The sequence below is a fragment of the Bemisia tabaci genome, chromosome 4 (genome assembly GCF_918797505.1).
Source record: "Bemisia tabaci chromosome 4, PGI_BMITA_v3".
NCBI classification, from domain to species: Eukaryota; Metazoa; Arthropoda; class Insecta; order Hemiptera; family Aleyrodidae; genus Bemisia; species Bemisia tabaci.
The window spans coordinates 40,020,281-40,045,586 of record NC_092796.1 but is presented as its reverse complement, the minus strand read 5'-3'; the positions used below and the strand labels follow the sequence as shown (position 1 = coordinate 40,045,586).

The 25,306-nt window shown below is 35.7% G+C and overlaps 2 protein-coding genes across 4 annotated transcripts in view; one reads left to right on the top strand and one right to left on the bottom strand.

Annotated features, from left to right (window-relative positions):
- The window catches only part of Hel89B (histone acetyltransferase 1), a 40,784-nt gene extending 28,090 nt beyond the window's left edge, over nucleotides 1-12,694 (top strand). The window contains 11 exon segments of the mRNA XM_072299847.1: nucleotides 580-847; nucleotides 1,707-1,942; nucleotides 2,635-2,772; nucleotides 3,365-3,516; nucleotides 4,075-4,216; nucleotides 5,631-5,838; nucleotides 6,545-6,645; nucleotides 7,702-8,262; nucleotides 8,724-8,860; nucleotides 10,125-10,206; nucleotides 10,916-12,694. Coding sequence (XP_072155948.1) covers nucleotides 580-847; nucleotides 1,707-1,942; nucleotides 2,635-2,772; nucleotides 3,365-3,516; nucleotides 4,075-4,216; nucleotides 5,631-5,838; nucleotides 6,545-6,645; nucleotides 7,702-8,262; nucleotides 8,724-8,860; nucleotides 10,125-10,206; nucleotides 10,916-11,116 — 2,226 coding nt within the window. The 3' untranslated portion in view covers nucleotides 11,117-12,694.
- Nucleotides 12,695-13,061: 367 nt separating this feature from the next.
- The window catches only part of LOC109031481 (uncharacterized), a 31,716-nt gene continuing 19,471 nt past the window's right edge, over nucleotides 13,062-25,306 (bottom strand). For all 3 annotated transcript variants that reach the window (XM_019043001.2, XM_019043002.2, XM_019043003.2), the window contains 4 exons: nucleotides 24,592-24,632; nucleotides 22,098-22,196; nucleotides 20,066-21,764; nucleotides 13,062-19,231 (listed from right to left, as the gene is read on the bottom strand). In XM_019043001.2, coding sequence (XP_018898546.2) covers nucleotides 19,146-19,231; nucleotides 20,066-21,764; nucleotides 22,098-22,196; nucleotides 24,592-24,632 — 1,925 coding nt within the window. In that variant the 3' untranslated portion in view covers nucleotides 13,062-19,145. The remainder of the gene's footprint in view (nucleotides 19,232-20,065; nucleotides 21,765-22,097; nucleotides 22,197-24,591; nucleotides 24,633-25,306) is intronic.

Below are 25,306 nucleotides of genomic sequence, written 5' to 3'. Positions count from 1 at the left end.
TCTAAATAAGAATACTCTGTGAATAATGATAATGATAATGAATAATGATAAGTAAAAATTGAACTGAATTAAGACGCATGCACATTGGTATATTCAAAAGACGAGGGCTAATCAATCTTTAATAAAAATAAATAGAGCTGACTCCACTCCGCAGGCACTACTTTTTGTGTTGTAGACTAAAATCGTCATTTTGTCATTGATCCAGCATGAAAACTCCTTTATGAAATCTCTCAGCTTTAATAAAAAAGCTTAGTATGTAAGTACATACTGTTCTCTGCTTCAAATTGGAAGTGTAAAATGGTGGATGAATTAAATGAAGTCTGCCCTTTCCTGTCCCTAGTTTTGTTGTTATTATTTCAAATGTTTTTTTTTCTTTTTTTCTTCTTTTTTTTATTGTTCAATAAATGTACAACTTATTGATTAGGATAAAAAAATACTTCATTCTATAATGTAAAACTAGCTTAGATATAGATCTGACTTAAAAAGTAGTTAATCTTTATAGGTATTACATGCAAAGGTGCTAGTTACTTAATAAATGAAATATATATATATTTTAAAGTGTCTCATTTGCTTTACCAGGTTAAAACATTGCTGCCTCATATTTGCCTGCTAATCACTCACCCTTACTCGGCTGTTCGACATCTAGCTTCAAGATGTTTGGCAGCTTTATCGAAAATTGATTCAAGCCTCGTTATGAAGGATGTGATCAATAAAGTTCTTCTCTACTTAGGAGCATCAGACTGTGATAGTAAAAGAGAGGGTGCCATTGAAGCCATTGCATGCATACTTGAAAAAATGCAATTTGAGATCATACCGTACATTGTATTCTTAATTGTTCCTTTACTTGGTAAGTTTTCTTTTTTTTTCTTGGCTCTCTTCATCCTCCCCTTTACTGATTTTGAGCCCTAGTATTAATTTATTCATTGCTGTAATGGCAGCAACGTCGTGTAGAAAACTTTTTAGCACTGAAATGAGCGATGAGGAAAGGTATTCTTTGTTAGTTCAATCAATTCACCAACCTCATTGATTCACTGTTATTAAGCTTGAAAGGAAGATTATATTATGGTTATCTAATAAATAAATATATATATAATAAATAGTAATATTTTTTGTTAGGTTTTTTGTTTGTTTTGTCCTTGTTAAATTTAGTTTATTTGTAAAAGTACAATAAATTCAGGACAATAAATTGGAGTCTATCTTACTACTTAAAACCAGTACTTATCTACTATTCCTTATAATTAGATTACTAAATTTAAAAGCGATTCCCCCGTCTCATTATTCTTTCTATTATGCTGTGTATTGAATCCGTAAGCTATTGTAACTGGAAATTGCAATTAAATTATAAGATTAACTATAGTTTTAGTTTGTTAGGTGATTCGAGCAAATCTTAAATGCCACATATTCAACTATCCATTTCTGGAGGAGATCAATCTGTTAGAATCTTGCTGGAAAGATGCTTATCTTCTTAACTTGCGTAGAAGGAAGAATATAATCAAAATTTGAGCTCATCCATACATTGTCGAGGCTTTTACATCCTTCTCTAACCGGGACAGTTACTTGTTTACACTTTCTATTTTATGGGAAGAAAGGTATCTCTTTTTCCTTTTCTTTGAAGTATCCAGGTTTTTTTCTCGTTGGAAGTTAGGGTTGTTCCTCCTCTCTTTCACAAACCTGATTGATTTTAATCAGACCTCGTTTCTTCACAGGTCGGATGAGCGATCAGCTTCAGCATGTACGGCTTTTGGCAACGGATTGTTTTGCAACGCTAATCCAGCTGATGCCTTTAGATGGAGGAGCTTTTAGTTCAGCTGGCTTTTCTGAAGACCTTTTTGCTCAAAAAGAACAAGAACGATTGTTTTTGGAACATCTTTTCAATCCCAAGACTATTCCAAATTATGAAATCCCTGTGAAAATTAACTGCCAGCTGAGGTCATACCAACAGGTACAAGTTACATTTTATCTTTAAGAATCTTCATGAAATGAAAAGATCAACTGATAAATTGTTGTGAAATACCCTAGGTGTCTGCAGATAAGCCACATTTTCACACCTAATTCCTAAGGCTCATAAAAGGAGCGTGTCTTATCTGTAAAACTTGAAAAATGTGCATACTCTCCAGGCACTCAAATGCACATTATCATTCTTTTCCGTCCCCCCCCCCTTCTTGCTATCTAAACTCAAATAGATATCTAGGCTTGTAATTTGAGGAATCTAAGGATTAAACACTTACACATCACCGCAAATGCATCATAATATATCCGAAAAGATAATCTTGTCCATGGAAGGTTTTTTGAACCTTTAGAGGACTGCGACGGCTGATTTATCAAATGTTCAGAGGAAGATCCATATCCTAATTACAATTTAGCATAATTGAATAATGTTTTACAGTGCTCAAATCAATTACAGATCTCTTCTCACAAAATGCCGGTGAGAATATCATCACCGCAAACTAATTTATTTCTTCCTTTATTCTATTTATTTATTAAGATTATGTTCTTTCTTAAGATGTCAGTCATCCGTTGAAATGGCATGAAGATAGAAGAGTTTTCTTTGCCCGTAGTGTAATTTGCAGCACAATTGGCACTACTAGTCAAGGAGGTTATTGATTCATCCAAATTACTTTTTGCGTTTTCCAGGCTGGAGTCAACTGGTTAGCATTCTTGAACAGATACAAGTTGCATGGAATTCTTTGTGATGACATGGGCTTGGGAAAAACTTTGCAATCAATATGCATTCTTGCGGGTGACCACTATACTCGAAGTGAACACTATAAGGTAAACACTTTCTAGATACAAGCAAATCGTTTTTTCATGATTGTGCTTCATTCCAAAGTTCAGATGCCACCTTAGTGAAGGAATAGGCCCATATATTACATTCCATCGTGGATGAATCATGGTTGTATATGTAGTTAAACACGTTGACTATCAAAGTAGCCATAATGACTGTTTCTCCATTGGTCGCTCTGAGCTGAAATAGTTATAATGATGAAAACAGTCTTTTGGACAGCGCATTCTCTTCATGCTATAGCACAATGTCTGCAGGTACTCAAAGGAATTTGTCATACCGCTCTAGCTATGTATGTAACTATCAGAAGTCCCAGAGTTGTGGCAATCGGTGACAACTGTAGTTTTAAGCATTTCAGTCTTACTGTTTTTTTGCATGTTTTTTGAATCCTACAGGAACAATTTTGTAAAAACAATTTGGCCGTGGACGTGTTAACACGCATTCTTACAGAGGAATTTTTCAAATTTTTCCCCTACCATTTAGGCAGAACTAAATCGTCTGTTTTGATTCATATGTTATTTCTAAATGCAAGTATTGTTTGCCAAAAAGATTAATTATATCTCTATTTTCTTATGATTACAGTTGAAGAAAAGTGCCGATTGTGCTCCTTTGCCATCTCTTGTTATTTGTCCACCCACCTTAACTGGACATTGGGTTTATGAAGTCGATAAATTCGTATCAAGAAAATATCTAAATCCGCTTCTTTATGGAGGCCCTCCTCAGGAAAGAGAGAGGTAGACTTTAGCATCAATACTCTTCTAATTTTTCTACGCAAGTCCCCTCCTAAACAAGAGAATTTCCGTCGCTGGAGCTTGGCATATTTTCATCTTAGTAGCATCAGACTGGGCTTGCAAACTGGGTAGTTTTTGCTTGAGAATACATCTTGTCTCCAGATCTAGAATAGCAGATTAGTGCACTTATTTCCAAAGTTACAGTGAAGCTAGGAGTAAAATATGCCACACTATTAGTCTTGCCTGTTTGCTTTACAGTACATAATATATTAAAAAATGAAATTAAATTTTTCTTGTGTTTTGTGGCGCTTCGAGGCCACATGCTACCGCAACTAATTCATCCAATATGATCATTTTAAATCTTGTCCATATTCTGCGTCTGAAATTGGAGGGTATCTAAGCCAACTCTTGCCGTATGAAAAAATTAATGAATGATGATGGAATTGATTGGACACTGTATGTTCATTTAACTTCCTCTCAATGGTTTTAGTCTCTTCATCATTATATTCAGAGCATATCTTGTCAGAGTTTAATCTATATTCCCCTCATTGTTTCTGATAGATTACGCACTCTGGTCAACAGTCATAACTTGATCGTTGCGTCCTATGAAATCGTTCGTAAAGATGTCCAATTTTTCTCCTCTATCAAATGGAACTACTGCATTTTGGATGAAGGTCACATCATAAAAAATGGAAAAACAAAGGTAAGTTTTTTTCTAATTCGGGGGAAAAAGTGGGAGGGATAATCAGCATTATTACAAAACATGGAGACTCACTTGGATTACATTTTGCAATAAGGAATCATTATCTGTGACTTCCACAAAAGCACCTTTTGGCACAGGGAAAGCAATGGCATCTATGTCATTCCTAAAATGAGCCAGAAATGGTGGTTGTTAATTGCAAAATGTGGTCCACTTGTAATTAACATATTGATTGCCAGGCACTTATACTGTGCAATTTTTAAGTCCTTGATTCCTGCTAGGATGAGCTGCAAGCTCCTGGCCAGACAGGAAATCACTCTCATTGTCCCACAGAGTGTTTCACCATTGCCGAAGTCAGGATATCTTCTCTTCTGTCTATTGCCTTTTTTTACAAAGCTATCGCAGTTTGTGCTTGAATCCAAGGCAGTGAACATGCAAATGGAGTTTTCCAACAGGGGAGAAATTGAGCCGTATCAGATATTCTTGCTCTTGTAAGTGTGCAACACAGAAGATAGCAACAAAACATGAAGTTAGAGCAAGAGCAAGTTTCAGTAAGACAAGGAAGTTGAATAGCAACATTATTGTCAAGAGTGGGGTAGTGGCAATGTTTATAGGATTATAGTGCAGTTTTTCCCTCGTAAAATTTCGTGAAAAAACCTTAAATGTTCGTTAAAAAGTTCAAAAAAGCACTTCCAAGGAGAGAAGAAGCTATTTGAAGCTATCCAACCCATCATAGGCGGTCAGTCAAGTTGACGTTGCAAGTCAAAGCCTGAAGCTGAGTTAAGCCAATCAGCAAACGCCGTTTCCCCCTCCTGGCTATGTCATCAGAGCCCGCCAAATATATTTTTTCAAACTGGTCCCATTTTTGGCGTTTTCAAAATGTGGCTTTTTTGCCATTTAATCCGAAAAAAATTTCTTGAAACTCAGGTCAGAAAATGAATTTAAAAAAATGGATGCCACCGACCCACTGGAAGAAAACTTGAGAATTGGATGGAAGACAAGCTCATTGATATGTTCGGAAATTCCCGAGGGCTTCTTTCATCATCCTCTAGTTGAAAAAATTCTTGTCTATTTTTCTATCCTCAGTTTTCCTTCTTCATTTTTCACTCTGTTACCAGTTTTAAAAATTCAATTTGTTTAATACAATTTTTTACTCAGCAAGGTCTTTTTTTTGTCCGTATAGGTATTCTTTGGTCTCCTTTTCTTTTGAAATTTTGTTTTTCCTCTATCTTTTGCAGGTACTTAATTTTTTTTGTCTTTTTTACACAGCACATTTCAAATACTCCTTCTTTTTTCTTCCTTATCTGTCAGTCCGATAAGCCTCACAACAATCCAGTGATATATTTAGGATTACAGTTTTCAGCAAGCTTCTCCTAATTGTAAATTCCCTTTTTTCATGAACCCCAATTTTTTTCAGTCCTCCAAAGCAATAAAGCAGCTGCACGCAAACCACAGGCTAATTCTGTCCGGAACTCCAATCCAGAATAATGTCCTGGAGCTTTGGTCATTGTTTGACTTCCTTATGCCAGGCTTTCTTGGTACAGAGAAGCAGTTCAATGCCCGTTACAGTCGTCCTATTTTAGCCAGCAGGGATGCCAAGAGCTCCGCCAAAGAACAAGAAGCCGGTGAGTTACATCTTAAATCATTGCATATTGATCAAACCAAGAAGCTTATTTCAGAATGAAAGTGTTTCATAAATTTGCATTTAGGAGTTTGAACAAGGTCTACGTAACGGAACATGCCAAGAACTGAATCCACACATATTGTGATAAATCCTTTCCATTCAAAGCGTAAAGATCTCCATAATTTTTGTGCCCTTTGTTGGGTTAGTATTTAAGTAAAGAAAGCACTCTGTGTGTAATAAGTTTTGCATTTACCATTTTAAATTTACTTATAACTCTCACATAACTCTATCAGGTGTTAGGAAGGTGTCAACTATTAAAAATAATTTGCATTTATTAAAATCAAAGCAATTGTTTAGGAAATTTTCCAGTTCTAATCCTCAGTCATCAGCCGGTTGACTTTGTACAATGGTATTTTCCCAAAGGTTGCATGGTTTGCCTGCGCAGTCTTTTGTCTGTCTCTTTAAACATAACAAAGATGATTTCATGAAACCCTTTCTCGTCCATATTCATGATTTATCGAACATTTTTAAATAATTTTTTACTGAGAATTTGAGCTGCAGAATCCTACAAAACTCGTTCTGAACCTCAGCACTGTAACATAAACAAAAGTAATTCTATGAGGTGGCATTTTCTCACCTGCAGTAATAATAGTTAAAGTTACTTTGTTTCTTACCTCTTCATATTTTTTATAATCTCTCATCTCTAGGTGTTCTCGCCATGGAAGCTCTACATCGCCAAGTTCTTCCATTTGTATTACGCAGAATGAAAGAAGATGTTCTCACTGATCTCCCACCTAAAATTACTCAGGTATGCAACAATTCTTCATGCTATTGGCGTTTTGAAAAAGGCTCTGTTCTGAAGTACTTTGAGATCACACTAGAAAGTTGCATTGTATTTTATTGCTGGTAGGAATTCAACCCATGAGTTTCTTACACATGCCGACAGGGTGTTTGACATTTATTTTTCCTTCAAGCCACAAAACATACAAAAGACTTTGCGCAGATATTTCCTAACACTTGCAAGCAACAAGGATAGAAGCACCAATAGTGTTCTTCTTTACCTAACATACTGTTCGACAACAGATTTTGCTCTGATTTTGAGTAATATCTCTGTTGATGTGGAGAAATCGATAGAATAGGTGCCCGTTGTTCAACTTCAGCAGAACTGATCATTACCTGTCAAAGGAACATCATTCAACTTAAGAGATCAATCTATTAAGGGAGTTTTAAAAACGCATAATATCTCCTGTAGCCTTATATTGGACGATAGATTTGGTATTAATTTAAAGCTCTCTTCTTGCATAGGTTGTCTCTAAAGTACTGCATGTTTTCAGGTTTTGAGCGAATGGTGAAAACTATTGACATGCAATCTGTACAGGGCTCTAAATAATCTAAACCAGGACAGCTTTAACTACTGTCAGTCCAACCCCTCATTCAGCAATGACTGATTTTCTTTCATGCCCTGTTTGCTCGGCAGAAAACTAAGAATCATTTCACTTGAGATTTACTGATAATTTTCTTTTAAATTTAGGGGTTTTCAAGGAATGTTTCAGATATTATAGTATTTTTTTGTGGCTGAAAAAATGAAAAAATAAGCGAGGACATGAGGCAAGAAAAACACAATTAGGTTAATTCTGGTTAAAGCCATCCATTTAATGGATTTTTAGGAATGATACTTTTTAAAATATCACTGTTCTGAGATTTTTTTTCACAATTTTGGATGGGAAATAATGTGCGAGAGGAAAGCTTTTTGTTCTTCCCACCATGGTGTAGCTCTTGAATCTCCATGTCTCCTGCCTCTTGAATCTCCTGCAGTCATAGTTTCTTGTAAAGTTCTCCTACTAATCTTGAATGATTTTTTCAGGACTACTACTGTGATTTGAGCCCACTTCAAATGCAACTGTATGAAGATTTCTCCAAGTCTCACGCTCATCAATCCCTCACAAATCATATCGATTCTAAACGCAACTCCAATATCTTCCAAGCATTACGTTATTTGCAAAATGTTTGTAATCACCCCAAACTCGTGCTGTCTGCTGAGCACCCACAATATGAGCGGATTACTTCTCAACTGCGTGAACAGGACTCAAGTTTGTCTGACATCCAGCATGCAGCAAAACTTCCAGCCTTGCAACAGCTACTGCTCGACTGTGGCATTGGAGCGGCTGGAAACACAGAAACACCAGTCATCAATCAGCATCGAGCGCTCATTTTTTGTCAGCTTAAAGCCATGTTGGATATTCTTGAAAATGACCTTTTCAAGACAACGATGAAAACTGTTTCTTATTTGAGGCTTGACGGAAGTGTGCCTCACTCGTTGCGCCATTCACTTGTCACGCGGTTTAATAATGACCCCTCAATTGATGTTCTACTTCTTACAACTCAGGTTGGAGGTCTAGGCTTGAACCTTACTGGAGCAGACACAGTAAGTTGTTTTGTTTCTTCCTAATTTTTTTTGCCATCTTTTATTGTAATCTGGAATTAATCATTTTCCTGAAAATGCTATCATTTGAGAGAGAGATATTTTAACGCTGTCTCTTGCTCACCCATTGAACCAATGGGCAATGTCCTTTACAGTGGTTCCTCATGTAAACTTTCAATGAATCCTTACAAATGTGATGCCATATTACTCAGTATTAATGCTGCTACACGTTATGGATTAGTTTCTTGAATTAAGTTGTACATTACGATAGTCATTGCTACTCAAATACACAAATCGTTTAGCAGAGCAATGCTGTGGCGGAGCTTGCCCCTAGATATGTTAGAATCTCCTGAAGCAAAAAGTTACACATCGGCTCAGGGAGATGGCAAGATGCATAAAGGAATACAGCTCTGCCTATTCGTCTGCTCATGTTTCTACACCTCTCTATGTGCTTTTCTGTTCAGGTTATATTTGTAGAGCATGATTGGAGTCCAATGAAGGATTTACAAGCAATGGACCGAGCTCACCGTATAGGACAAAAGAAAGTAGTGAATGTTTATAGATTGATAACGCGAGCTACTTTAGAAGAAAAGATCATGGGGTAAGTGTTTCGTTCATTATTATTTACCTGAATTTGAAATGTCTCTTCTTTTCAAATGGGGCTGTTGGAAAGTTTTGCTAGAGAAAAAAGTTTTTTTTTTGTAAGGAAAATTGCTGAAACGTCATAATGAGTGTATTCAGAAAGTGCACAATCATTTCCAAACTTCATAATCTGTGTAAAAAAGATGCATAATTTGAAACTTCCTTCTTCAAAAGTATATTGTGGCAGACATAATCTATAATTGATGAGCGAAGTTAATAGAGCACAGGTTGTGATGCCAGGAGTGAACTTCAGACTTTTTTGATGTGCTGATGGTGATTTTTGAGCTTTTTCTGCACGCAGCAACATTTGTCTTCGCCCTAGCAAAATTTTTCAACAGACCCATTGAAAAACGACCTCATAATCTAGGCCTCAATCATGAAATTGATTTATTTTTAATCATATTTTTTGGAAAATGGAGGCAGTGCACTTATATTATAGAGACAAACAGTTTTCAATGAAGGTTCGTTCAACGTACCTCCATTTTACTGGTCAAGGCTGGGGATGTAATGGATGATCTCCACGGACTTGAAATCTAGGTTCTATGGCATATCGACGGTGAAATTTCTGCACCACATATCTCAGTTTGCATTGTTGCAGACTGCCTGTCATATTTTATTTTTTAAATGGATAAGCACTAAATGTCAATTATTATTATTATCTCTTGTGATTTTTTTTCTCTGCGCAAGGCAAATTCTGAAAAAACTACAATGAATGATGTTGATTTGCTCTCAAGTGAAAAAATAACATAGGAAAGCAGATTTTCAAACACCTCAAAGGAGGTACAGGGTTTAGGAGTTGTACTGTCAATATACCTCTGCTACCATCAATATAGACTTTAACATCTCGTACTCTCCTCCAAGCAAGAGCAGAAGGTGAAGAGCATTATCAGACATCCTAAGCTAATAAATGGAATAAATTGAAGCATTCAATGTATGAACATATCGAAGAAAGGTTCTGTGACTGAGAGTATTCCAGGCTTAATTTTGTAAAGTTGCATTTGACTTACTTGCAGGGAAAAATTTTAAGTCTGAACAGGCGTTTTGAGGGACTTAAAATCTAATCTAGGTGTAACATTTTTGTAAAATACCAAGCCTTGTTCTACCCATATTAATCAACATTTTCTGGCAACGTAACGAAGTATTCTACTTAATGCACTTGATTACTACCAATGCCACGATTCTCCGATTTTTGACAGAACGTGATAAAATTCTCTCTGCTTCAGGTTACAAAAATTCAAACTTATGACAGCAAATACAGTCATCAGTAGTGAGAATGCAAGCTTGGAAACCATGGGAACAGATAAGGTATCGTCTTCGTTGAGTTACATTTTATTTCTATTCACCTAGATCTAGGTGTGTGTATGTTCTGATTCGTGAAGTGATGGATTCATGAGTCAACTTATGAAGTTGAGGTCAAAAATTACTGCTTGAAGGGCGCATCAACCAAAATGAAAATTAAATTTGAGTTGAACATTTAGACTCAATCAATAGCGGGCATTGATAGGCTTGATAATTTTATCAAGTACCTATTGATAACTAGTAATGTTCAGTATAAAACAACGGACACCAGCTAACTTCAACAGGGTGTTAGACGTCCTGTAAAACTGGAAAAGTCAGGAAATTTTGCTAGAGGTCAGGGAACTTTGCCTTTTGCAGAGGAGACAGCACTGAGCCCTTAATTCTAACTAATTTGACCAATATAATGAGGAAAATTTTGTCAAAATTAGTCAGGAAAGTCAGAGAATTTTGATATTTCAGTTCTTTTTTCATCCTGTTTAAGTTCGAGTCTCAGTCTTTTCAGCTGTTCCAAATTTTACGGATTTACTTGATTCCAAAGACCTATTTCCTGAGCTGTATTTTCCATTTATGTTAGAGAATAGAGACGGTCAGACTCAGTTCCATAATTAAACTAGTGAAGAGTTTTATGTATCTAATTTAAAAGAGTAACACGATGTTTAAATTAGATTCATCACAGCACTACATATATTTACCTGTTTTTTTTCTCCATTCACAGCTGTTGGATTTATTTACAATTGGTGGGCAATCTGGTGGCATGGACCAATCTACTTGGAGTGCGCCACAAAGCCTCAACTCAACACCTGGCTCTAATTCATCCATGAAAGTAATTTTGGATTCGCTCCCAGATCTGTGGGATGATAAAGATTATGAAGAAGAATACGATTTGACCAATTTTGTCAGAACGCTCAAGCAATAACTCCCAGCCTCATCTCTGGCATTTCAGATTGTCTATTTTGATACTTCCTTTATTAACCTCCTGAGGTAGGTAGGTTAGGGATAATGGAGATGCCATCCTTAGATATATACTAAGTATTTAAGAGACTTTCGAGTTCATATTCCTATTTTTCTTTTTATTCTTTGTCTCCTTTTTTCTCTTTTGGTTTCTGTTCGACTAACGCTATGGTTTCGTTTTAAAATTGTAGTGTCCAAGTCAAGGAGGTTTAATCATTTGAGCATAACCTGTTGCTGCTGTTGAGTAGAAGTATGTATAATTTATCCTGTCTCTTATTCTTATTGTAAGTTTTTTGTGTTCAATAATGATGAGTTTTAAGGGTTGCTAATTATACGTATTACAGGCCTTGGCGTCACAATAAGATTTGCCCTGATGTTTCAAATCTAAATTGAGCTTATCTTGGCGTAATTATCTTCAGCCAAAGCGCTTTTCCACAATTCATCTTGGTTTTTGGAGAGGTTTCGAATTCATTTGAGTAGCTCTTAATTTGCTCGAACTGAAGCTTTTTTGTCTATTTTCTTCCCTATCAAAAAATAATAAATTTTGTCTCCCCTGAAATGATGGGATTGAAAATGTTCTTGGTTTCTGTTGAACTATGAAGTTTGTTTCCTTTAAATTACTGACTCCAAAGAGTGATACCTCTTTTTGCCAGGAGATTAACTTTTATTTGTATTTTATGATTGAACTGTTGCTCTCAAAGTTCAGTAGGGTTTAAGACTCCCAAAAATGATAGGATTGAAAGTTTAGTATGTTATTTCTCAAACTATAAGATTCTTTTTCTTTTAACCATGAACGAAGATGGTAACCTCTGATGTAAGGTGACTCCCCCACATTCCCTCAAAAAATAAATTTATCACTCTCCTGATCTGTCTCTGATTATATTTTTTTTAGTAGTCAGTGTGTTCCAATAATTTAACAGATTGTTCTGAAATGTCTAATATTCATGTTTGCTAATGGGCAAAACAAGCTCTGAAGTATAGACAATTTTTTGCAGGCCTGTTATGAATCAATGAACCCATAGAAACAGCCTGAAATGCTGCAGGGAAATTTTTTGTTTTAAGATATTAAAAGCTTGGGGAAACGCTCCTCAGTTATATAGATTTCATATGGTTACGTTTGTTTTTCACGGGTGATACTTCTTAATTTAAAGCCCATGACTTGTAGCCACCAATTTTGGAAGAAATGGATGTATTTGCATCCCAACTTGACTGGCTGGCGTTCTCTGCGTGTAAATGATTCGGTATTCTTAAAGGAGGTACATAGCTCTGAAAATTGTGAAGTACATTGAGGGGAATGGGGTCTGTGTGCAGTCTACTTCCAACATCCCTTGTCATGAGGTGCAGTTATTTAGCTCTGAATCATTGCGTCTCAGAAGTGAAGTTACTTTTCGTTTATTTGTACATTATTTTGTAAGACGCTCTTTTCAAAATACCCCTGTGTTAAAAGACTTTGTTTAGTTTGTTTGTGTGGTTTGATTTGGTTTTCAACTGTGATATTAAAATAAATTTTTTTCTTTGGTAAAAAAAATACCTGTGTCCTGTTGTTTCTGGACTTCTGTTTATTTCATCAGGTATCTAACTTTTGTACTTGTAAAACTCCGGAAATCTCTGAATTTTCAAATTTTCTCTAAAATTCCAATTCTCCCAACATTTTGGATGTATTAGGATCTTAAGATTCCACGCCAAACAAGTTCAAGGACATTTAGACTGTGACAGAGGATCTGTCATCTTGATTCTTCCATTTACTTTCAATGTTTTAACTGATGTCAGATGATTCTCTGTCGCAGTCTAAAAGTGGATTAACTTATTTGGAACTGCCTCTACAAGAGCTGAAATATTACTTCTTCTTTCAAGGAAGGTATAAAAATTTAGAGCAAGTAAGAAGAGGTAAAGTATGTTAAACAGGAGCATTGAATTTTGTTTGCTTTATTTAATGAAACAGTACATTCAACTCATTTTATCACAAGTTATGATCACATAACTTGCGATCATTACGTGATTCAATATCACATTCACAATGCTCCACGAAGCTGACCTGAATCTGATATGCAAATTCTAAACAATTTACGATAATTTTCATAAAAATATTCACAAAATTATAAATACATTAATTAAATAACAACTTTTAACATCAGTTCAAATCTTATTTTAGAGATTAAGTAGACAATCAAGATTGTTGCATGAGAAGTAATATCCAAGGCTAAATACGGAATTAAATTTGGTTTTAATCGAGAGTTTCAAGGGTTTGCAGATGGAGCAAGTAATTTCCACTCGCTGGTAGAGCAAGGATTATTATTGAACTTTTGAAAAATGTTCAAAAGAAATCTATAGTCTAGTAGAGGAGAAAAAATATTTTCTACCTCTCGCTTTATCAACATACCAGAATAGTAATAACAAAGATCAATTCACATAGGTCAGACGCTGCGCATCTTTTTTGAGATCAACTACCCCCCTCATTGCATGACAAAGATGTAGCTTATTTCCGGATGATCTCATTTCATTTTAACTTTTCATAATCAATGCGTAGTGGGGTCTCAGGATTTTTCCACAGGAATGACTGACCTGACCTGTGTTGATTGATCTAGTTAATAACTGAAAAAAAATTATGGAGAAGTACAGGGAAAGGAGGCTGAAAATCACATTAATCCTATTCAAAAGTTGGGTAAGTTTTAGATTTTGCTTGCTCTAAGAACTGGGGTCTTAGTTATTACTGATTATTTCAAGAAATAGAGGTGGACAAAAATAATGCGGTCAAAAATTTAGAGCCTGCAGTATATTCTTATAATTCTTCGAGTGATATCCACTTTCTTCCCTGTACTCCTGTAACGTCAAAACTGACTTAAAGCTCATTTCAACTCTGAAAGATACATTACATCTTTCTCCAAGGTTTGTAATTTTAGAGGATTACTAAGGGCTTTCAAAGCTACTTTCTAAAGTTAGAGAATAGAGAACTAAGGAAAACATTTCCGACATCAAAAATTACTCTAAGAACAAACAGTTTAGTTCAAAGATGTGTTCCGAAATGACTTACACACCTACTTTATCACAGAATGCATCATACTCAAGGTCATATGGAGCTCATTTCCCAGCTTTATCTGGCTGTCTTCTGACTCCAGAATTTTCGAAAGTTTCACCAGATTTCCGTGTTATTCAGATTTCCTTATTTTGTACAAGGAAAGGAAGTAATAAGGCAGTATACTCTCCTTCTGGGTACCCTTGTTTTAGACACTTGGGTTGTATAAGGGATTAAAGAGGAGACACTTTAAATTGTAATCAATGGTAAATAGATATTACTAAAAAAATATACGAGAGTTCAGAGTGAATCAAAGAGTTGACACATATTACCTCTTGCTGAGGACCTTTGAAGGCTCAATCAGAATTGTCAAAAATCGAGTCATGAAATTCCCCACACAAGGGGCCGTTCATAAATTGCATCTTGCACTGTAAAGAGTGACAGGATAGGTTCTTGCATGACATGACATAAAAGTGCCTGTTAGTAGACGCCAGTTGTAGGGAAATTTCTGGTACAAGTTAAGAAAAAAGATGCTGGTTTTTTTTTGCGTCAAGGAGAGTAGGGTATCACGCAAAGCATTGCATAAGTTTCTAAGGGGAGTCTACAGCTGTATAATGAAAGAGGATTAAGTTCCGATTTCAGAACGATCCTTTGAGTGAAGAGAGTTGCAGCTTTTTTGTTGGAACTTTATGATCACTTAGGTATGACAACTGAAAATCTTGTGAAGCTGGCCTTCGGAAACAATGTTCTCTTCAATGAGTTAGGATGGAAAAATCTGATATTTTTGAAATTAAATCAGGAGTATTGAGAATAAATTCTCAACTTGAAAGCAAAATGTTTTTTCTGCAAAGGCCTCATCTACATTAAAATGGCTCTCTTGTAATGGGTATATATAACATGGTTGATGTGCAAATGCCATAAATAGGGAAAGATCAAGGTAAGTTTTATCAGGAAAAAGCAAAATTTATGCAGATTCCTCTGGAGAAAGATACTTTGCGTCTGTAATTTTGCTATAAATTGCGACTTCCTTTTCTTGACCTTACATGTTACTTCTATTGAACTTTGAACTAATGCATCAATGTTGAAAATGTCTTGAAAGCGGATGTAGTTAGTGAAATATTGACAAGTTTTCCGTTTAGAAAGAACTACCAGTTTTCCTCTCCTCATATATGACTAATTTATTGTACTTCTTCGGTCAGAACTTAAATATGAGGCCTCACAGTGAAAGGAGTCCTGGGCAGATTTAGAGAAACTTCTGGTAATAATCCTTTGTAATTTCCTCGAAGATTGCTTTACAGTGTTCATGATGCAAAAGCCTTGCATTTCGATAATTTTGATGATAGCTCAAGCGACCAAAGGGTCCATTCCAAAATAATAGAACAAAATGGCAGGTTAGTACTTGACCAGGAAAAACCAAGCTGACCGAGTGTTTTGGATCCCATTTTAATGCGGGATAGCATATGGAGGAATACAAAGCAACTTCAAAATTTAGGCACCTCAATGAATATATTCTCATCCAACTTGCACATAAAACACAGGAGGTGTTTCAAAAACTCTCTAATTCATGCAAAAATTACACGAATGCTTCCCCCAAGTTTGTCAATTCAAACAGCTAACTTGTCTTTGAATTCCAAGTCGACTTGAATCACACCAGAGCTAACCTGATTTCAGTATGCTTCCAAATTAAAAAAGGTTGATGGTTGATATTCTGTGTTATCTTCAAAAGTTGATGCATACTGTTTTACAGAGCAGGCAGAAAAAAATGTTGCTCAACCAAGCTCAAACGTCAGTATGTTTATGTTAGTTTTAAATGGCTGATCGGACCTGCCTTAAAGAAAACAAAGTACTCCTTTCCAAGATACAGGAAAAAAGAAGAAGAATGAGAAGAAAGAAGAAAAATCCTGTTCAAATTACAGACTCATCTGAAATATTAACACTCTTTCCAGACATGTTTACCTTTGTCACGTACCTGCGCACATATCATTACTGCTGTTATGAGTTCTTTAATAAAAGGAAAAACCTATTTAAAATACTGTCTACCCACCGCACGATGGCAATGACAATCATAATAAGATAAACTCATTAGAATCCTATTTGTTCACAGGACGCACTGAGAATTAAGTTACTTCAATGCAACAGGATCATAGGCTTAGACCAACATTCTTTGAAGGCTGTTTTATAAGATAAAGGTATAGCATTTTTTGCTGCAATACATCTGTCTCTTACATTTCGATTTCTGACACCTAAATACAAGCCAAAATTATCCATTTCAAGCTGCATTGGCAAGCTGAGGTAAACTGCAAGGAAAACTAGCAAGCAATGCTAGCCTACACAATGAAATATTTAATCTTAAAATGGTTTTTGCAAACTGACATAGTTTTGGGATTCTTTTCATTCGATTTTTAGGCAAACCCTTCACACAAAATTTCACTGATATTATCTTCTTCAACATGGACTGTACACTGGATGTAAGAAATACAGCATAACTACAAAAATGTCAAACTTCCTTCATTTTGTTAGCGGATTCACTTCAGTACTAAATTCAATTCAAAGAAAAAAAAAACCTTCAGAATAATCAGCCCTCATAGAGACAGCAAAAGAAATTTAAAATAAGAGCAGTCCTAAGATAGAACACCGAAAACGCAACAGGAATACATTTAATTGCTGGTTAGGAAGAGAGCAAGTTTTCAAGAAATAAAACAGGAACATTCACCTCCTGGCAACATAATAAAACTTCATTCGATTAGCATGGATACACCAGAAAGCTATTGATAATTATGAAAAAAAAGTAGAGGGATCCATCTACCAACTTATAGTTCTGCTCAAAAGTAACCATTTGCTGGATTGTGCGCCTACATTACCACGTTTTTATGAGAGAAAAATCTTTCAGATACAGAACTGCTTAAGACTGGAACGAGATGGCTGGCTGAAACTTCATGGAAATTTCCATGGGAAATTCAGTAAGCAGGATGACTTCTAAGTAGACTAATTCGTACATCATTTTCTTTTTTCGCATTCACGTCATCAGAGTTATTGGTCTTTGATCTCAAGTGAATGGATTTTGAGACAATTCTTACTGATTAAAACCCAATAAAATGAAAAGAGACATTCCTACACATTAGGCTACGGTAATTTCCTTACTCTCTATCACTAAAGCAACAAATGAGTAATAACTTGACCAGCACAACAATACTTTTAAGAATTTTTCCTCCTGGGGGGAAAAAAATACAGAGGGATAAAGAAAGATGATAATTAGCTACAGTTGGGGCTTAAGTACGGCATGTTCGGTGAGAGCAACATAGATGGTAAGAGTATGGTTATGATTGTTACAGAAATATATTTTCTCATATTATGGAAAACGAATTTGGCAGGCTCAGGTGCAGTCCGGCAACATCCTCTGTTTTTCAACCACATGTAAAAAAAATTTCCAAAATAATTCAAAATTCCCAATTCAAGAAGACAAATCACGGTAAGTATTGGTAACAATGACAGAGCTTTAAATTAGACTTAATTTTATAACAAAAAATAAAAAAAAATTAATCAATAAATAAACGAGGGTTAGATATAAATTAACAACGGTTCCACTTGCAACTAACATTCACAGTTTTGAGGTGAAGATGAAACCCCTGGAACAAAATTTCTTGACGGTTTTACAAAAGATATTCTGTTTCCGCTTCAGGGGATAGCGATTAGAAAACAACAATTTGATTAGGAAAAAAAAATGCTGAAAAAATTAAATAATAATTATGTTTCTAAGTCCTTGGCCTCTTTTATAACATGATATCAGTGTAAGTTCTAAACTAAGAAACCTAATGAATATTGCGACTCTACATGACGCTTAATGACTCCCCAATAACAAAATGCAGGGCATAGAAAAAAAGAAAAAATAAAAAAAGCGTTGATCGATTTTCAAAGGCAAACAAAGCTAAAATTTGAGAGTTTCAATCAGTTCTGACAATACTTGTAAATTAAAGAAATAGATTTGCCTTTCCCCAAAATGGATGACAGTCTAGGATTTGGTTTCAAATCCATAATTCTGGTGGTAACCTCACTACAAAGTTTTCAGTTGTTCCCCACATATTTTTTTTTTTGAACTTACTCTTTATAAATAGATATTTTTTTTTAAAAAAAAAGAACAGCCCCCAATAAAAAATAAAAAAAAATAAAAAAAACCTAAGAATTTTTTTGCACTTTTCTCGAGAGATAAGTCCCACTTTGCTTAGCATTTTGAGCGGATACAGTAAAATCTTGATTGGAAAAAGGTCTTTTGCAGACTTTTATGAATAAATTATAGTCCCTGACTGACACATTTTAGGACTAAAACATCCTTGTGTCAAGACTTACTAACATATAACTAGGTACACTTAAACGAACTTACATACGTGACATACATACATACGTACATACATATTGTACAATTTTAGTCATAATTCACAATTTGACTGTGGAATGAAGCGGATCTCAAGTGATTTTAACAGAAAAATGCTAAAAAAAATAAAATAAAGAAATCATTAAAAAAATGAATCAAGTAGACACAACAAAAAATATAGTCAATACAAACAAAGAAAATTACTCAATATTCAAAGAAGAGGGGCGGGGAAGGGGGGGGGAATGAGCTCTGAAAACATTTGCAATGTGATATATACAAAATTCAGAATTAAATGGGTGTTTTAGTAAAAAAATAGAGACCTACATACATAACGTAAAACAGACGGAGTCCTTGTATGGGAGAGCATTAGATGGCAGGTATGGTCGTGGCACCCCAACAGGTTTTGGAAAACGATGAAAAATTGGAGAAAAAAAGCAAGAATTAGATCCTTACTTAGAAATTCTTCTCGACGTAGGTATTCTAATTACAAACGGAGACATTGGTAAAGGAATTAACTCATCAAAAGATGCGGAGAGAGAAAACACCATCACATTTCAGTCAGAGCTCCTTCAATCTGTATTTCACTTCCTAAATGTACGGTAGTTAAAAGCATCACTGATTTGCAGAGAAATACTCGATTATGCGATTTCCATCACTAGTTTTAGAAGATATTAGGTCTTTTTGAATATCAACCCAAGCTGTAACATACAACCAAAAAGCAAACAAATTAGTTGAATACTGGATAAAAGTTTGACACTCAGTGAATAATTCATTACTTCATTTTTATAAGTTGGGAACTCAAGTAAATTTAACTTGCCTTGAATTTTTACCATTTGAGAACTTCGATGTAAAAATCTACAAAAACAAAAGCATGTGTCAAACATGACACAAAGTTTTGTCTAAAATATTTTAAAAATATTCAATTGCTATCATTGAACGTCTGTGAGAGGATATTTTTACCACCAACAAACCTTTCTGCTAAGTGTTTGAGCTGTGAAGAATAATTTTTGTGCGACACACACACACACAAAGAAAAAAAATTGTGAGGACCCAAGCAAGGCTAATTAGGGAGATCGGAAATCTTAGACTTTTTTTTTGATCTTTAACAACTTTAACAAATTAGGGCTCACTCATGCATGATTTTTGGCCACTTACAATGAATCCTTTAATTGCCAACCATGTATTGAGAAATCGTGCCATTCCTTACTGCTAAGTTTTATGTGACAGAAATTGCATGAAAAAATGTAGCCTTGAGTGTACTTAATCATGTTGTGTCGCGTCGTTTTCAGTTGGGAAAAACTCTAAATGTTTTATTTAACATTCAAGTTTTGGCTGTAGGTGTTGACATCTTTTTCATGTTTTCCACAGAATTTTTATTCCCCATATGCTTCGTCTTTAAAATTAGCTGTTTGCACAGCCTTAAATTAAGAGAAGCTAGTAACAAGAAAACTTAAAATGGGAACATGCAGGACAAATTTTTTAGGAGTTAAATGAAATTATAAGATGCTGAGACTGATGAGCTTTTTTTTTACCTTTTTCAATGAAAATGATGATGTCATCATAGTTGAACGAGACGTTTGTCATGACTGGTTGCTGATATCTAAGTGAAACGTCAAACGTTTGCAGATGGTTAGACTGAAGCGATGGTGTGGCTGTTGATGAGGAATCTTTAAGCAACTGTTCATTGACCTCAAATCCGAAGGTTAATTCACTATCTACGAGACTTTGGTTATGATTAAGCTCTTCATCAAGAAGAATGACAGGTGGTAATGATGCGTTTGTGGAGACTGGGGTTTTGGTCTCTTTTTGGTTTTTATTGGGTATTAAAATGGTTAAACTACCAGAGACGGTTTCTGAATTGCACTTGGGGGATGATTTTAAAAAAACTGTTTCTTCACAACTAACTTCAGTTACTTCCTCAAACTGGTTTTCGTTCGATTCTGACTGCTTTAGTGTAAACTCTACATACAGCTCATTTACGTTTGTACAACTAGAATTTCTTTGACTCACAGCACTAATAGACTTATTTACACAATTTACATTAGCATCATCGTCCGAGAAGATGCCATTTAAATTAACATTTACACCCTTACAGTCTAATTTAGGTAAATCACAGCTTGTACTAGTCATTGCATCTTTTTTATGCTTTAAAGATAGCGTGACACTTGGGACTAGGTCAGGACTTTGTGTTAAACTATCTTCGTAGGTGCTTGAGCTCACGGACGAAGGAGCCGTGTTCGGTTTCCGTTTCCCACTAACACTTTCATTTGGCGATACCGATGACGTGCTCATGGAGATGTTCAAAGGAGCTGAGGTGCTCTTCCCGACCGGTGGCCACTTCCCACTTCCGTTCATGTTGTTCGTAGAACCTTGAGGTGGCGAAACAGTAGATTTTGCTATGTCCGCATACGATGCTTGAGGTGTTGAGCCATTTGATGTGCTAGTTTTTTGCACCTGACATTTAGGAGTTGTTGAGGAAACAGGTAGAGAATGTACCGAATCCAAGTCTGAACAATCTGACTTGTCTGACGGTGGCATAGATGAGGTGGATTTTCGTCGCTTATCCGGCGACAATCCTCGTGATCGGCCGGGAAAGTGATTTGTTCCATCATGAGGCGGGAAACTGCCAACATTCCGTCTTGGCTGCTCAGTTTTACCACGTGTATTCCTGTCATTGGATACACTACGGCGCTTTTTCCTGCGCTGCTTTTTGGTAACAACATGGAACTCCGAGTCAGCGGCTAGATTTTCCATTGATCTATCCATTTTCAAATCACGCCGCTTGACCTGCGACAGAAGGCACTCATCTGCGGAGGTGGCATAGACTGAGTCCTCCTCTGCACCCATGCGTTCCTGCCTCTCTCCCAAATCATCATCATCCAGCGTTGTTTGCTTTTTCGGCATAGTTTTCGAGCTCGAGTCGGAATCATTCGTTAGATCTTCAAGTTTAGTTTTTGAGATTTCTTCTAAGCTGTTGCTTTTCTTTAATTTCTCTTTTCGTTTGTTTTTTGTTACTCTATTAATTGTATCTCCATCCGTGCTCTTTTCTCGGCTGACCTTTACTTTACTCTTTGCTTGCTTCACCAAAGGCCCATTTGTGAGCTTAGAGCTTTTGATGTGTTTCCCATCTCCTCCTGCTTCAATATATTTTAGCAGACTGTTGATGTCTCGGTCACCTCGATGGCCCTCAATATTTTCAGCCAGAATTGTGTCATCATGATCATTCTTTATCTGAAACCAAAATTACAGGAAAAAACTATTATTAAATTCACTGGTATAAGACACAATGAACAAAAGAGGTTTGATTTGCCAGATTTTTTATCAGGTTTCTGCCATTATCCTGTGAGGCACAGTGTGGTTTAATTTTTGGATGGCCTGCCCTTGATTTATTTTTAAAATAGAATCACAGGAGGTATCCAGATAAAAAAAAACCGAAATTCTTTCAAATTATGATAGCAAGCACCTTTCTGGAGAGGCTCATCTATAAATCTGGTCCAACATCAGTGCTACAACTCCATGGTAAATTCCAAATCACATAAAGTAAAATGTAGAGGTTACTCTTACCTTAGCACGACGAGATTTTTTCCTCTCAGACATAGATGATGCGTCACGGTACACTGAGGTTGATCCAAGAGAGTTTCCATTTTCATCGAATGGTTTTGACTGTAAAAGTAACAAACCATTTAAAGTAATTTATAAAACACAAGAAATTGACAAAAACATTAGATCGAGTAAAATGATAAGTTATAATACAAATGATAAGGTGATCGACCTCTAACCTGTGATATGAGGCTCTTAGAGGCACTGCCCTAAATAAAATAGATTTCAATCTGAGTAGCTGCCTTTACTTCCACCTTATGAAGACACTAATGACCATCCTTCTAAGTGCATGGCCTTATACAAAATCAGACAAGAGAGGTGACATCATCATAGGCTCAATATTAAAATATGGAAAAGGGGTTTTAGAATCTATTTGGATTAGAGATTACCAGTTAGCTCCAGGACAGAAGATTTGAAAATAGAAATAGGGAAAAAAACAGGGAAAGTGTAGGCGCTGCACTAATCTCAGCCGATGCTGCGTACATAGTTTGCCTACTTGTGACTAAAGTGTATCATAAAAATCTCTTTTATCCCCCCCTATTAGGTCTAACTTCACTTTATTCCTGTCTATTCTGTCACTCTCTTTCTTTTCAATTGCATTAGCTTTTGCGGCCTTTTTTCCTCGGAGTGGAAATTATTCAAAATTAATTGCAAATTAAAAAAGGATTAGCTTCTAACATTTTTTCCACCTGTAACTTTCATAATCGCAGAATGTATCTCTAAATAAGGGATGAAACCAAGCAATTTGCACAGTATTTCTTCCTTGACATCTTACAAGGAAAACAATTTACACTACAGAAATCAACTCCAAACCAAATTAAAATTAACATTAATTAAACGACAAAAATACAAATGATGTCATTTATACAATCTAACTTCCATCTGATCTGTGTTAAAATACTTGTTAATACCTTTTTCAGGATTTTATTTCTGAATTGCCTGTTATATACATTATTTTCTAGGTGAGATTTTGAAGAGAAAACATGCGCTGTTTCTTTCTACTTCAGACATTAGTCACACATAGCCCATTCTCCCAGCTTAGCATGTCAGGATTATTTTCTCACCTTTCAGCCTACGTATCACAAGCACTATTCTGACTGCATTTGGCAGAAAGGTACCAAGCTACATCAACTATTGCCAAATTTAATGGGTCAGTTGCCCTGGTCACAGAATTGTGTTCTGATGCTTTATTCTTGCAGATCAACTAAAAATAATAAGATCTGTTCAAACAGCAACTTTCTACGTTGAATATTAACCGAGATATCACGCTTTGAAAAACTCGATTAATGACATCATCCACCGCAGTAGAACATACCATGTTATGCACTACCAAGGTGGATGACATCCAAAACTCGACTTTTCAAAGGACGATGTCTCAATTAGTATTGAACGTAAAAAGTTGCTGTTTAGACAAATCTTATTTTTAGCTAATCTACAAGGATCAAGCATCAAAACACGATCCTGTTACTAGCGCAACTGGCCCATTGGGTATTTAATTTTTTACATAAAAACGGTTGGGCAGATTTTTGGGCAAATTTCAGTGAATTTTTTGCATCAGATTAAGCAAATTCCTGAAAATTTTCACAGGAATTTGCAAAAAACGTTCTCTTGTAAAAAATTAAATTACCCTAATAAATTTGGCGATAGCTGATATGGCTCGCTTCCTTTCTGCTAGGCAGTCTATTTCTGCTTAGGTACTATGTTACCAAACTTTTAAAATTTGGCCGACTTTTTACAGAGGAACTAATAGACAAAATCATTTGAAAATTTCACCTTATACTTCTTTGGTCATTAAGAATAATCAGTATAATGTTCGGAAATGTAAGTGCAAAATTCACGGAAAAAAAATTTAAAAAAATATTCAGATGTCCAGCAACATTGAAAAACGTTTTGACAAAACTTGTCTGTTGTCTGACTATGAAGCTACAGTACACTTTTCTACTTCCTACTTAAAAGCAAGAAAAAATTTAATCAAAGTATCTTAACTGTATTTTTGGCTTCTTCCTCACTGAAGATGTGGATATTATTCCAGGTAAATTTTGAAAAATTGACATACTTGATGCTCGATTTGAAATTATGGACTAGCAAATTTTGATCTCAATTCTTTGGAACTTTTTCATCAGTGGTCCTTTCCCCTGCTGCTTTTATGGCATAGCAGCTCGAAAGATGTCTTTAGACTTGAAAGGGCAACGTCTTGCAGCTACTCTCAAGAGCTTGCTACTGCTCCACACATTAAAAAATTCATCGCCAGACACCGAGACAGAGCGAGCACAAGATTGTGGAATTCTACATGGACAGTCACGTTCATTAACAGTAGAAAAAAAGATCTTAGAAATGCTGGCATAGATTAATATTAAAAGGAAACGGAGGATACGGATAGGATGGAAAGAGACAGACAGGGAGAGGAGCAATAGACATGAAAAAAGAAAGAAAGAATAAAAGATAAAACTGACAATACCTTATAGCTTGAGTCTTTGCTTTGGACCAAACGATTGACATCTGTAAACAGAAAAAGCCACAAAAATTCACTATTTCAGTCTGGTTGGAGTAGGTTGAGACGGGGGAACCTGAAACCACTCATTAACAAAGAAATATTACTTCAGACAGAGGAGGAAGGAAAATATTATCTTGCGACCGAGAAGCTATACCTCCTGATAACTTTAGCTTAATCATTTTTCACTGCTTAAGCCTTGTTAAAAGTGCACATGTCAAATAAAACCATCCGATTTCAAACAGTCCCTCTCCCCACCTCATTGAAACTGCATCATGGAATGAGAAGAGCAAAATTGTTCTCACCAAACAAAGGATCTTGATGTAAAGGAAATTGTTCAACATTTCAGTGCCAACAATTCCACTAAGCCTTACAGGTTCTTAATTCTTTCCCCTTTTAATGTTTGATGGATTACTAATCCTCGTTTCACACTATACATCAGAAAAATTCTGTCAAAGATGATTAAAAAATGTCAAATTTTTTAACAGGATTTTTGACAATTCGAACATAGAGAGAAGATACTGACTTCTCCGACAGGAGAAAGAACAAAAAATCTCAAAGAGAAGAATGATTCACAAATTCATCTTCTCGTATGGATAACTACTTGAATAGAATTGCAGAATAACTTTAGGAGGGAGGGCATAGGGTGTCATTCAGTTTTGGTCGCAACTAGGCTCAAATT